The sequence below is a fragment of the Saccoglossus kowalevskii genome, chromosome 11 (assembly GCF_978046115.1).
Source record: "Saccoglossus kowalevskii chromosome 11, keSacKowa6.1, whole genome shotgun sequence".
Classification (NCBI taxonomy): domain Eukaryota; kingdom Metazoa; phylum Hemichordata; class Enteropneusta; family Harrimaniidae; genus Saccoglossus; species Saccoglossus kowalevskii.
Genome location: NC_140651.1, coordinates 19,466,861 through 19,482,124, shown reverse-complemented (window position 1 = coordinate 19,482,124; position 15,264 = coordinate 19,466,861). Strand labels below are relative to the sequence as shown.

At 37.0% G+C, this 15,264-nt stretch overlaps 1 protein-coding gene across 7 annotated transcripts; it reads right to left on the bottom strand.

Moving 5' to 3' along the window:
- Positions 1-496: 496 nt before the first annotated feature.
- Positions 497-14,741, bottom strand: LOC100373380 (uncharacterized). Of its 7 annotated transcripts, none has more exons than XM_002738723.3 (6): positions 14,517-14,741; positions 8,915-9,180; positions 3,556-4,165; positions 3,199-3,313; positions 2,778-3,025; positions 497-2,651 (listed from the first exon to the last, which is right to left on the bottom strand). In XM_002738723.3, exons 2-6 carry the CDS (start codon positions 9,101-9,103, stop codon positions 2,440-2,442), a joined length of 1,374 nt encoding a protein of 457 aa, XP_002738769.1. In that variant the 5' UTR covers positions 9,104-9,180; positions 14,517-14,741; the 3' UTR covers positions 497-2,439. The 7 variants fall into 7 exon arrangements, with proteins under 7 accessions (XP_002738769.1, XP_085361124.1, XP_085361123.1 ...); XM_085504998.1 differs by lacking the exon at positions 14,517-14,741 and adding an exon at positions 4,684-4,796 and having other exon boundaries at positions 8,915-9,054; XM_085504997.1 differs by lacking the exon at positions 14,517-14,741 and adding an exon at positions 5,962-6,082 and having other exon boundaries at positions 3,556-4,796; positions 8,915-9,049.
- Positions 14,742-15,264: the final 523 nt, after the last annotated feature.

Below are 15,264 nucleotides of genomic sequence, written 5' to 3'. Positions count from 1 at the left end.
TCACATTTGTTAAAACAAAATGGCTGCCAGTCGGCTATTTTGAATCTTATCTGAAAAACAAAATGATTTGCACCAAGGTCCCGTGATGTCTAATGTATATAACAAGTTTGAACATAATCCACCTGTAAACAACCGAGAAATGCTTGATTTTGATGATTTTTCAGTACAAAAATGGCTTCCATTCGGCCATCTTGAATCAGATCGTGAAACAAATTGCTGTATGTGGGAACCACGATAAAGATTATCCTTCACGCCCCTTTCCAGGCAATACATTTTACCCTTCACATTAAAATATTACGGCCCAAATCAAAATGCAGCCTTTGTCTTCGCTAACAAATCATTCAAAAGCGAACATGGTCAGTTACATACAGGGTTTTAAGGTGTAGCTTATCTACACTGGTGAGACCAAATGATTGTCATATAATGGTATGATATTATTAGAAGATCACAGCATATCAATATGTTGAACAGCCATAAATGTACACGCATACATAAATCATTCGAAATACGAGTTTATTATTTTATTACGATCACTAACATTAATATCTAATTTGCAATACAACAATATAATATGTATCATATGAGATAAATGTGAAATAAACAGTATCGCATGCAAACATATACGCATGTATTGCATACACACCTAATGGGAAACTACAAACATTGCAGTAAATATCCGTAAAACATTGCAATAAAATTTAGGCTCATGTAAATTGCTGTTTTATATTTCTATTCTATGGCTTCCACATTATATACCACATGGTTACTTTTAAATCAGCTGCTCTCTGAAATTGTGCAGATCCTCCTTTGTTTCAAGATTATTTTTTAAGGGGCACATTAACCATCTTCGTTACAGAGAAACGTTTTGAATAGATGATTGGTGGAGCAGTTTGCTGCAATAGTAATTGTGATTTGTTGGTAGCGATCACGTACGAGATGTGGATAAGCTGAGGCCAATACAGAACAAAATTGCCTCATCTCATGAAAAGCTAGGTAAAACACATTACTATGACAATAACATCAAACTTTGATACAAATGCAGATGATATACATTAGAATTAAATATATATTTCAGAAAATAAATTTGTCTAAATTACCTCATTCTGAATTGCTGAAACGAATGTGTAAAAAAAGGTTTGATGTATGCTATTGGTCACATCGAATACCTCAAACATCTTTAAGGAAATTACGATATTCATTTTCCATTGATGCCACATATTTTTGTTTGAATTTTAGTTCGTAAGAGTAGAGAATGAGAATCCAAGTTCTATGATATACATAGGAATGTAGACAGACAAAAATAAGATACTAGTTTGTTATATTATTTATTTAACCCTGATCATCGACTTGTGTCGCCTCGTCGCGGTTGGACGTTCTTGCCGTTTGTTGAAAAGAATTAATTGCGATACAAATAAAATATGCTAAAACTAAAAGCAAAAAATACCAGAGTGGTAAAATTTAACAAAATAATATTTAATGTTAGCCACAACACCATGTTTATGTATTACTAGTATCTGATTTTAGAATTATATGCTTGAATTAGTAGATATTTTTTAAGAAATTTAATATATATCAGTTACCTGAAGTGGAATAAATGCCGCGAACTTTGACGTACATGCGATGATTTTTATCTCCCGTTAACTGGTGAAGACACTGATCACAGAAATGTATTTAAATAAGCTTGCCTACTTTAAAGCTCGTGCTTTACATCAGCAAATATATTGTATGAACAGCAGCTAATTATTGTATATGTTTAACAAAACATTTCCAACGCTTCTAATAATTAGTAACTAAATAAAAAAGAACATGACCAAACTTCGAAACATATTTTGCCTAAAGAAGGCTTTGTGAAGCATATCTGTAAATGCAACGTGAAGTATTGTCCGACAATATGTTTTGTCCAATTCACGTGTACACATAGTGCTATGCAGATTCGCTAGTCCAACGCGTTATGGAGCGCCCACCGCATCAGATCTCCATTGAGCATCCGTCTCACAAGAGTTCAGTCGTGATGCACAAATATAGTTATTCTAACATTGTCCTCTGGTTAGAATATCGGCAAGTTACCAAATTGTTCAAGTGACTTCACTTAAAATAGTATTTGTAGCTTCATAATGCTAACAATCATAGCACGTATTTCTGCATTACAGCATATTGGTATATGGCTTGTTGACTTGTTCAAATAATTCACAAGTTCATTGTGTACCGTTATACCGATTACTTTCAGATTCATACACAAATTGTTACTGGTAAAACTCGCGGTTTTTGGATATTAAAAATATTTTGTATTATAACATTTTTGGTCGTTTTTTTTTCATATCTTTATTATTCTAGGAATAATAGTATTAAGCGTTGGTTATGTTTGTCGCTGACAGACATCATCTTTTTTCCCTAGTATGTGAAGGCGCATCTTCATGTTTCTGGAGTTGATAAGGCATCCTAGTATCGCCAACCGTCCTCGATTATTAGTTTTTCAGGTCCGAATGGAAACTTCGTGATATTTTCAGCACCGTCTTCATTGACAATCAAGATGTCATGTTCTCGGTATCCACCAGCACCAGGAATGCCATCAGGAATCATGATCATAGGTTCCATTGAAACAACCATTCCAGGTTCCAGAACAGTGTTGACATCCTCTCTCAGTTCCAACCCTGGAAAATGAAATTAAAGTAAGAATGCAGGTTAAAATGGATTATTTGTTTGATTGATTACAGTTATATTATTAGTCAAATATCAGGCCGTATTATCCTATGGGATGATAGATATATCCTGCTTACCAGCTTCTCGACCATAATAGTGGCATAGAGTTCCAAACGAGTGGCCATAACCGAAGGTTCGATACTTCAGCAGGTCATTCTCACGGTAGATTTCATTCAGCTCTTGAGCAATCTCATTGCATTTGGCACCTGGCTTGATCAGATCTAGACCTTTGCGATGTACCTTACAGTTGATCTCCCACAGTTCAAGGTGTCTGTCAGAAGTAACGTGATCAAGGAACATGGTTCTCTCAAGTGCTGTATAGTATCTGCAAATGCAATAGTGTGTTTGAAGAATTAGTATAAATCTGCTAAATGTACAATTAGATGTATACACTGAATCACAGCATATTCATAGTGGTCAAGCAATAAAAGACAAACTAACAAATGGTGTGTTGATTACAGTCCATTTTCAGTTTAATCAGCTAATGATTGTACTTACCCAGAAATCATCGGGAAGCAATTGGCACTCAGTATGTCTCCTTTCATTAAGCGTCTTGATGTGACTGGATTGTGTGCACCATCAGTGTTGAGACCAGACTGAAACCATACCCAGGCTGTTAAAAGAGAAACAGTAGATATTTCTGAAATCATCGAGAATCTCTGATTAGTAGATACATGTGTTTAGTATAAAGTAATATCAATCATATTCAACACAGAGAAAATGCGTAGGTTTATCATTGACCCAAAAAATACAAAAAATAAAATCTCACGCACATACTTCTACAAATCGTTGCTCAAAGAAGATAGAAGCTAAAGCACGTGGTTTCATTAGAAGTGTACCTATAATCATACTTACTGTCTCTTAATTCAGCATGTGGGAATGTCTTTGCGATCTCCCGTACCATAGCATCAGTTCCAGCAAGAGCTACTTCGTGTTCCCCCACTCCTTCCTGGATAGCATTCACACATGCCCATCCACCAATGTCAGCAATACGAGCACCATGTCGGATCACAAACTGCTCTTCCGGAGATTTTATCATTCTCATTTTCATGGTGTGTGCACTGACATCAACCAGAGGGCGGACAGGAAGAGCTCTCTCCAGTTTCTTGAAGTTCTCCAGAGCAACATGGTCAAACTCTATGCCAATCGCTCCCTTGTAAGGTGCAAGGATATTCTCTACAGCATGGTAGAAGTTGTCTTTATGCCAGTCAGTGTAGGAGACGTTGTCGCCATAGGTACGGCGCCATGGTTGACCACCATCAATGTTGGCTGAAATGCTGATGCTCTTGTCCTCTGTAACCACCAGTCCATAAGGTCGTCCAAAGGAGCAGTAGAGGAAATCACTAAAGTAATTGATATTGTGATATGAAGTGAATAGACAAGCCAGTAATCCGTTCTCCTCCATGTGATGTCGCAATTTACTAACCCTCGTCTCCATCTCAGCTTCAGAGAAGGTTGATTTCACCTGTTTAGTGGAAAAGACGATTTATTTAGCTAAGAGATAAATTAAAACTGCCATAGTCTGCATCTGTGGGAATAGGTAAAATTATATGCATAGGCAACTATAACAGGAAGCTAGTGGTCCAATGAATATTCGAAAATGCCTCTTGCGAAGAATTAAGCCCTCGTCGTCTCCCACATGAATCTAATCCCACCCAAACACCCTTGCAGAACAATGTATGTGCGAGAAAAGTCCCTCCTCAACTTTAGACGACATATAAAACTTCACATGAGCTGTAGGTTTCCATCTCTTCTCATTCCCCATTGTTCGTTCACACAGAAGATTAGTGGCAGTTCCAACTAATATCTACAGTGGTTTTGTCGCTACAGACAATTTCATCTGGCTTTAGGAAGCTTTCTCTGATAAGTTGAAAATAAAAAAATATTCGAGACCCCCCGCGAAACACCGTTTTTGCTTTGTGTAACGACAGGTTGGCATGACGTTATTAGCTGGAACTGCCAATCAGAACAGAAAGAACGAGCCTTTAGTTTGCGATATACTCAAAATTATCCTGATGCACGGCTTTGTCTTTCTCGCTTTCTCCACAGAGAGGTAAAGGCATTGTAGAATATCAACTTGCGGGTGAATAATATTTCTATTATGCAGACAAAGAGAACTGTATTAATAGGGTTATCTGACCACACCAATAAACTTGCATACCGCTGACACACCATTCCTGTTTGTGATGTTCGTTGGTATAGCTTGTGTTGCTCGTTGGTGTCGTATGTCATCATAATGTATAATTTCTTAATTCAAATGATCCACCAAACTATCTGCGTAGTTCAATTGATGTGTTATTTCCTCCAAAGAGCAGCAATGGTGTATCGACTCGAAAGGGATATCCAGTCAAAAGTGTATTGTAAATTAAAATGGCTTGAAATCTCCACACATGCATGCATACGCAGACGCGCGCACACATATATACACACACCACAGACACGCTAACAAGCATACACGGGCGCACACACGTACACGCAATGCAACTCTATATGAAAACGAGAAATCAATTCATTCATTTATCAAGCTGGCAATAATTCATGCGATATGGGATTTCTCTTCACGCGCGCGCGCATGCACGATATGCGTAGTTCAATTGATGTGTTATTTCTTCCAAAGAGCAGCAATGGTGTATCGACTCGAAAGGGATATCCAGTCAAAAGTGTATTGTAAATTAAAATGGCTTGAAATCTCCACACATGCATGCATACGCAGACGCGCGCACACATATATACACACACCACAGACACGCTAACAAGCATACACGGGCGCACACACGTACACGCAATGCAACTCTATATGAAAACGAGAAATCAATTCATTCATTTATCAAGCTGGCAATAATTCATGCGATATGGGATTTCTCTTCACGCGCGCGCGCATGCACGATATGCGACACAGCATCAGAGAATAACATTTCAGATATGAACAATAACTGGGAGCCATCATCGCCACAAACACACAAAGATGTCATCTGACTCGATTGGTCGGAAATACGCTGACCTGAAATTTAAAGCATAAAGAATAATAGACTGTCCCCGCTAATAAGGGATTGTCTAATATTTAGATGTAAATGTCTAGATTAGCATGTTTGGACACTGAGATAAACGCATTGCTGATGTGCAATTTATATGTTAGTCGTTCTTTTTTGTTCTGTGTCAAATTTTATGTCTGTCTCTAGAATTGTTGACCGGAAATCAGATGCATGTAGGTAGGTTCTCTCAAAATGAAATGATAAATACAAATATATTATCAATCCTTACTGCGTGGAAAAACAATGCTAAGTTGGCAGAGCAACGCAATGGGTCAGTTCAAACCATACATTGTCTAAATTTTGGATCGGAATTTCTTCTAGGACTACGAATACGCATGCACAATACTGCTCTGTAAAGGAAAACACATATTACATTCTGTCATTGTAAGAGTTTAGGTCTCCATTTGAGACAACGCAACACGTTTGCAGTTTCGTAATTGACAGTTGCATTACAATACTATACGGTTTCCAAACGTTTTTGTGCGCATCTCACATTTTGTTGGTTTAATACAATTAGCCTTCCAGTAAAATACGACACGTACGAGTATATGTTTATTGCGTATGCTTATTCAGAGAACGTGTGTTCTTTTTGAAGACTATGTTTTGCCTAAATATAATGAGATTGGCGTAGTAATTCATTAAACGAATGGATTCTAAATAGATCTTGTTGTTGAGGTATAGAATAATCTTAATTCCAAAAAAAAGGAAAATAAAAACACCATCAAACAATCATTTCTCAAGAGCAAAAAGCAACCCCTGGTGTGTATATTTCCTCCTGTTGTGGCTAGGGTCCCTCCCCACAGTAAATTACTACCGCACACATGCGCACACAAGCACACATACATATAAACACACACAAACCAATGATGACATGGAAATCTCCATTGAACCCACGTGATTGTTTTACACTGTGATGTTCATAGCACTGTGATGTAATAACAACAGTCTGATAATCGGCAATTCAGAACAAAATATAGAGTTATTTATTTCAAAAATAAAAAACAAGCAGCCTATCGGCTGAGATAGCTCCGCTGTTAGCAATGCACATTTCAATTAAAGAACTGAAGACATCATTAGAAAATGAACAATATGAATAGTATCAAAGCAATCGGACTTACAGTTTTTAACAAGAAGTCGAAAATATCACTTTTTACCAAAAATTACAAAAATATTCACCAAAATAAATTAATTAGAGAATTGAAGACATCATCACAAAACGAACAAATCTAAGAGAGGTCCACATGTAGTACCTATATATGTAATATCAAAGCAATCGGACTTACAGTTTTCAACAAGAAGTCGAAAATATCACTTTTTACCAAAAATGACAAAAATATTCACCAAAATTAGAGAATTGAAGATATCATCACAAAATGAACAAATCTGAGAGAGGTCCACATGTAGTACCTATATATGTAATATCAAAGCAATCGGACTTGCGGTTTTTAACAAGAAGTAAAAAATATCACTTTTTACCAAAAATGACAAAAATATTCACCAAAATTAGAGAATTGAAGATATCATCACGAAATAAACAAATCTGAGAGAGGTCCACATGTAGTACCTATATATGTAGTATCAAAGCAATTGGACTTGCGGTTTTTAACAAGAAGTCGAAAATATCACTTTTCACCAAAAAATGACAAAAATATTCACCAAAAATAGAGAATTAAAGATATCATTACAAAATGAACAAATCTGAGAGAGGTCCACATGTAGTACCTATATATGTAATATCAAAGCATTTGCACTTGCGGTTTTTTACAAGAAGTCGAAAATATCAGTTTTTACCAAAAATGACAAAAATATTCACCAAAATTAGAGAATTAAAGATATCATTACAAAATGAACAAATCTGAGAGAGGTCCACATGTAGTACCTATATATGTAATATCAAAGCAATTGCACTTGTGGTTTTTAACAAGAAGTCGAAAATATCAGTTTTTACCAAAAATGACAAATATATTCACCAAAATTAGAGAATTAAAGATATCATTACAAAATGAACAAATCTGAGAGAGGTCCACATGTAGTACCTATATATGTAATATCAAAGCAATTGCACTTGCGGTTTTTAACAAGAAGTCGAAAATATCAGTTTTTACCAAAAATGACAAAAATATTCACCAAAATTAGAGAATTAAAGATATCAACATGAAATGAACAAACCTAAGAGAGGTCTACCCAAGGTACATATACACCAAGTATCAAAGCATTTAGGCTTGTAGTTTTCAAGAAGAAGTCGAAAAAGTAAAACATTGACACGGACGACGGACGACGACGACGGACGACGACGACGACGGACGACGACGGACAATCACTCATATGATAAGCTCCGCTCGACAAAGTCGACAGCGGAGCTAAAAAACGATTATGAATTTCCATGTGACGTACAGCTTCTCATTCTACCTCCCTTCTCAACTTTTTACATAAAGCAAGCATGGTAGAATTAAAGACTGGATAGAAAGGAGCTTATACAAACAAATACAGTCGCAAGAAAATACACATAATCGTACAAATATTCTCGACACTTCAATTGCGATGTTCCCAGAAAACGGGAAGTACTTGCAATGGGATCAGATTGCAAAAGAGGTCACATATATTATATCAGGAGATCTGTTGCTCAACTGTCCTACCGATTACAATAATATCGTGATAGTTTTCAGTGTTTAAAAATAGGTAGTGTAATTTATATATTATTCAAGCGCTAGAACGTGTTTCTATTTTTCAATCTCTAATCTGTAATTTAATCCTTAAGCCTTAAGCTTGTCGTAAATCAGCACGGACTTGAAAAAGAAAATAGTGTTTGCAATATGTGTGTTGAATATTAATAGAATGTAGACACGTTGAGGGAGGGGTACCTGCAACCCCGGGAATAAAATGGAATGGTTTGCATTGAAAATATCAAAGAGTAAATGCATTTAACAGTTTGGTGAAAAAATACATGTATTGTCCAGGACGTGTGTTCACATTGTGTTCAAGGTATAGTTCAATACAATATATACTATAGTTTCGCGTATTCATTGAACTTTGAATCGACCAAAACACCATTATAAACAACTAATCCGACTCCGCCTACGCCGTCTGTTATCACTGGCAATACAACATTTTTCATTTCACATATCGCTATATTCCATTGGAGTTTGACAAATTCAATTTCGTTATTCAATCCATCTACTCACCTTGCGCCCATTTTTCAACTCCACCAATTTGGGCCTGTGTCTACTGTCCCGTGGATTCAGTGATAAGTCGGTGGGTGAAGTGGATTGCCATCGCCCGCCAGCGACGACAGTTGGAGCGACGAACCTCGCCCGTGACAGTCCAGAACATGCCCTCAGTGCTGCTATACTTGATAGTGCTTTGCGTATCATCTTGTCAGAAATAACCAGTAACGAAATGTGCAATGTGTGTATGTGTCTCCTCTCGCAAAGAGCTCCTGTGCAGTAAACTGTGGATGGAAGCAGAAAAGCAGAGATTTAAAAAAATAGATCGGATTTGGACTTAAAATAGTGCACGGTATCTGTCCGGTATCGGCCCGTATTGGCTGTAGTGCCATTCAAATGGTAGCGTCCGTGGCTGGGGGTGTAAATAAACCTTTGGACAGGTAAGCGAATTCTGAAAAACCAAGCGGCACTATGCTATAAACACATTAACTCAATCTACGCTTGCCAAATATTACTGATTCAAAAAGCAATACAGTTTGACCACATAGGATTATTTTACCTATCATCCTGTAGTTGTTGTCTTTAAGTGTGCAATTCAACGTTTATTATTTTATGGAGAAACAAACAACAACAAAAAGAGGTTGTTAATTGCTGCGTAGAACATGGTCAATAACTGCAGCCTTTTTTTACTGTCAGTCTATTTTAGTCAATAGGAGACCCTCCCAGTCATTGTCCATGAGCAGCACAAAAGGGAAGGAATGAATGCCAGCCACCAGATAAACATTTGATGATGGGAGAGCGTTCAGGATCGCTGATCATTTCTAAGTGGGGTTTCGCAATCGGACAAGGGGGTATGGTGAATAGTCCACATGACTGGCATAATAATCATTGCTAAATAGGAACAACTGGGAAATATGATTTTTTACCTTATTTGCTCAAGTTAACTGACAACACTATTACACAGGACAGCCTGAGGAATATTCACAAAATGTCAAAATATGTTGGACATTTTAAATTGAATATTACTCAAAATAATACCACACTGAGTCCGAATAACTGAAATTAACCAGTCCATACAGACTATTATTTTCTAGGGTTGAGCAGGTTAGAAAACGGTATGCAAATTATACGTTCTATCATCATTAAGCTATTTTAAATTCACTAGAAAATGCGTGTACATTCATGCACAAACTGAATCTGTCTAGGTGCGGTTTTATTTCTGTATATTATACTTCGTCTAATTTCAATCATGTTTCCATGGTTTCCAGTGTTTTATTGATAGCCGTATTCAGTTACAGAATTAAAAAAAATGAAAATATGTTTTCGTATACCTTGTATTACCCGGTGTCGTATCAGGGCAATAATGTCCCATATTAAGCCCGGCCCAAGCACGTCCGGTTTTCTTCAATCAAAACAAAATGTGTCTTTTAAATTACGTCGCGTGTTTGAGGGCAAGCCGTGGTAATTTTAATTACACCTAAAATGTATCTATGATAAAACCTTTATAATTCTGGGTACTTAGGTGCCGCACTACCTCGGGCCGCAAAATAGTAAATTTTATCATGTTTGAAAAAACTAACAGAAAAATATACAAAGAAATGTAAGAGGGTATCGAATACAATTTCTATTTTTTAGGACGTTTTGACGCGTGCATATTGAATATTCGAAGAAACTACTAAACTTTCTCACAAAAATAGAGAAATTGAAAAAAAAAATCCCTGAAAGATACGAAATAATAGAATGCTTTCGAAAAACCAAACAACTTGTATAACTTGTGAGCAACCATATCGAAAAGTCACAGTGTAGGAGATCGGAGAGATAGAAATACGAGTTGCAGATTTAACAAGAAATAATACTAACACTTCGATCCGCCGGTGTCTCGCCCACAGTTTAATCAGATGAAAGTGGACCTAGGGTTAGCCAAACTGTGTACTTTGTTAACTTTATCGGATATTTGTAAATGAATATGACATCTCTGGTGAACGCGTCAATGTACATTATAAGTAATATTGGTTTTGAATTAAAACGGTGCAAGTATTTCAACGCGAGGTATACAAATTGTCTTTGATAACATGCTTTGTAGGAATCTATACCGTGACGTTAGGTCGTTTCTACGTATATGCACTTAATCCGCCCGCGGTCTTCTTATACGTATGTCGGTAATACATTTTTCTGCCACCAGCCATGTTGGTTTTCTATTTTTATTCGTACGTGCGTAGCAACATATTCTCGATTTACGATATTCGTGATATATTTATAATTCAACTTTGACCTCCACAGCTATCAAACATATCGTAATGCGGCCTACATATTAAGGAGTGCCATTCAAAAATTCATCCAATGTTTCAATTGCCATAGTTACCAGATATGCGTAGGGTGGGTGTGCAATTACGTTTGTCTAGATACTAATTGATATCCGGACAATATTTCAGCGTTGTCTATGCATAGTCGTTTGAGGCATGGCTCAATTCTTGTATTACACTCAACGACCTCGCATTGTTGAGCAGAACAGGGAAGGGGGCAGAGGACAGACACGCAAATACTGAGGTGATTGACAGAAGCGAGAATGACAGCTGATTGGTTGTTGAAGAATAGATCTCCGATATATGTCATGAAAGCAATCTGTCTACAGCTTAGAGCGTTTCGGTCGAAAATATTTAACATTTTGTTATAGCTATTGTGAAAATGAGTGCTTTGCGAAGGCCGAATGTAACCGGTTCCATATCTGAAGAATCGGGGGGGGTAACCTATTTAGACAGCAAATCACGTATACCTTTCCTATGTGAGCACCACCCGGACCCAAACAGTTGGAGTAGGCCTCGTGACCCAAACAGTTGAAGGTGACAGCACAACACATAATACACTACGCCCTGAAACCCACACTGACCCAAACTTTATTCTTTTGTGTATACTTCAAAAATAAACCCCCTCTCTCTCTTCTATATTACCCGTCATTCATTTCTCAAACTCTGTCAACTGTAGTTATCCTGATAATATGATCGTTTTACCAACTACCGGTACTACCAATGAACGATGGGCGTGACGTCCGTCGAGCGCTGAGAATGAAAGTCGCAGACGACGAATATTTTATATTACAATTTTAAGTCGTTTCTTGAAACGAAAAAGCATGTGTCTTCTATTAACGTGGTCGCACTTAGAGCTGTGCTATTAGGAATATGTTGTTTTTCTCACTATCTGCGTAAATGAAAGGGAAATGGAAATGTTCCCGTTGATCGAAGATATACGAGTATATACGAGGTTCTTACTATAACCGTATTGAAATAGGAATTTTCACTAACTCTCATACAACAAATACACCTCTCACTGCCATGGGTTCAAGCAATCGGAGAAAATTGAACAAATTACCTCGTTTTGTTTAGTTTGTCACGAAAAGCTAAATTTGGCTAAATTTTCTTTTAGCATTGTATGTAGTATAAGTGAAATTGTACTTGTTCTTTGAGCAAATTGTCTATGATGATTTTTGCAATAAACTAAAATAAACCAATGAGATGTAATTAAACATGTTGTTTTACCAATCCAGTTGCAATCGACACATGCTCCATCGCCCAATTAAAATACACCGCTTGTTTTTGATTTGGCGTAACTAGCCAACCCTATCTACTTTTTCTCAATGCGCAAAATGGGAAAGAAACGAACGAAAACTAAAACAACGAACAACGGCGCATCGATCCAATTACGGTTATTAATGGGTTAACCATTAGAAACTCTAGGGCGATGGCAGAGTTGAAGAAAATGAAATTCACAAGGAAAAATAAAAAACATCTGAAAACCCTTTTGAAATCAAACCTTATGAAAAAAATATTTCACAAATAAGTAAATAAAAAAAATATCGCAAAAAAAAAAATAGCACAAAACTAAATGCAGGGGGAAATGTTTTGCGCAGTTTTTTTTTTTCTGTCATTGCGCCACTCAGAGCTTCTAATGGACCAAGCTTAGGTCATTAAAATTATTCCAAGGACATAATTATGAAGCAATTTATTGTTCGAAACAAATTTTATTACAATTTACCCAAGCCCTGGGCGCATAAAAAAACAGAAGGCTATCCTTAAGTTGCCGACCGGCTTTGGTGAACAAATGATAATACGCATGCGCATTAGTCAACTCATTCTCAGTTGGCGGGGGGGGGGGGGTCATCAAACTACCTCGTTTTGAAAACACTATACTGGTAGGTGACGGACAGATTATTATACTTGCCATTGTTTTATTGTACCTGTAACAGTTTATTAACCTATATATATATATATATATTATGGCAGAGCTGAAGCAGCATAATTTAATGTAATGAGTGTGAGGTACAGCGGCAAATCACTGGAGGAGGACAGTCTCGATTTTGAGGTCAGTTTTTCAAAAGGCCCAACCCGTCTCATCGGTAATTTCAAATAACAACCAGGCGGCCACACGCTTATTCCCAATGCTCATACCCAGTAAAACAGGTGTTTTCACTTCCGCTTTCAAAATGCATTGTCTAAGGGTGAATGTATAATATATAAACATTTAGCGGCGATCATAGACAAAATAGTCTGCCCGCTAGTGTAGGTACGAGCAAATACGGCGTAGCTATAGTGTCAATTAGGAAAAAAGTATTTTCCAGTAATTTATGCAAGTTATGCAGTTACGCGAGAATTCTAGTATTTTCTTGGTCTCTGTTTACGAAACGAGTTGACTCCCGCAAATGGAGTTAATTATTAATCGTCACGTGATGTCAGATGTTGTTGAATGGTTTGGCAAATAAATCAATTCGTCATATGTTGTTTATGAGTCGACAGCTCATTTACAAGATAGTAAAGTTTATTTTAGATTTGGAACACGAACAAAACAAACAATTAGTTTGTCCGGTAACAATCTATAACGCATTCCAACAATTTTTTTTTTACTGGGTGATGCAATCGTGTATTCACCGAGACAGTGCCACTCACAAACGAGGCTGTGGAAATAATAATAAAAGGGTCAGGGTCACGGAGCTCATACGAGCTGAAGCAAGCGCCGAGCATTTATTTAAATATACGAAAACAGAAAATGGCGATATAAATAGTTTCAGAATTAATCAAATATCATGACATATTAAATAAAATACTCATTCTCTACAAACATATCCAATGTGTGGCGATATACAGCATTTCAACCGACATGGTTTTGTTTTCAACTCGTAAACACTCACAGAACAATGACCACAGCTGACATGAAATCAGCTGACTCGGCCATGTTGTTGTTTTTTTCGGAAATTTTATTTTAAAAATCACTCAGCTAGTTCAGAAAAATCTGTCAAAAATCGACTACTCAGCTTTTATCGGACAGCTGCGATATTCTAATATAATGAATACAAAAGAAAAAAATATTTTCTTTGTTTAAACCGAACTGCTACAATTTGTGAACTCAATGACTGAACGTAAAAATGTATGTACAAAGTGAACATATCAGACAAGACAATGAACATGAGCTGATTTTAACGAAGGAATAATAAAACCTAAACACACAGAAAATGTGAAAAATAAATGGCCACCGAGACAGCGGCGCTCCAAAATTTCCCTTCCTTTTAAGCTGTGACGCACTAGAAAATCCAATATGGAGGAAGAAAATGTAATTGAATAAGGGTGTTTACCTTCGAGTTTGAAGAGATTTTTCCTGGATTCTACTGTTCAACTGATAAGAAATTGGGGATATACTACCATATCGATTCTCCTGGAATGGGCTTTGATAGCCTCCATCTCAGTTTTGAAGAGAATGACCACCAAATGCATCACTTTTTGTGACTATACTCGAGGCTGTAGCTGTGCTGAATGACGCTGGAATGGTCCGGCTGATGAACATAAACAACTCGCCCACGCAAATGGGTATTACTTGTGAGCATGCGCAATTACCAAGGTCGCGCCACCCATTGATAATCGCTTGACAACCCACCGATGACGACCAGAACATTCTTTCGAATTTAGAACCTCGTGGGTTACTAAAGTTGATATGTTATAATCAAATATAATACCAGTTCTTGGCAGTAAAAAATGTTATGTTAATAAAGGAAAAGAATGAAAAAAACGTGCTTGAAAGTGTGATGTGTGTACGTTCCTTTACTGGATGGCACATATACTGTAATAAATATGATATCTGTTCGTGGTTTCCACCAGCACCGTGGCGATACACTTCTCCACGTTCTTAGCTAGCAACCGCTGAAATTATCTTATCAGTTTCAAGGACCGTTAGCTGCACGATAAATGAGTATTTGGTAAATACTCAAATTTCGTACACGAGATGTCGTGGCAGTCAGTGCTCACTCGGCGAATCGTCTGATATGGGCGTGGATCCAGACATTGAACATTGTGTGTGGGTTAATTACAGTCAGTATAAACTCATCA

Bases quoted from the DNA above. Each gene is read 5' to 3' on its own strand.
- LOC100373380 (XM_002738723.3), bottom strand. From the start codon at position 9,103: ATGATACGCAAAGCACTATCAAGTATAGCAGCACTGAGGGCATGTTCT. The intron at 3,314-3,555 runs GTAAGTATGATT...CTCTTTTAACAG, and splicing joins ACATGCTGAATTAAGAGACA to CCTGGGTATGGTTTCAGTCT. The intron at 3,026-3,198 runs GTAAGTACAATC...TTGCATTTGCAG, and splicing joins TGCTTCCCGATGATTTCTGG to ATACTATACAGCACTTGAGA.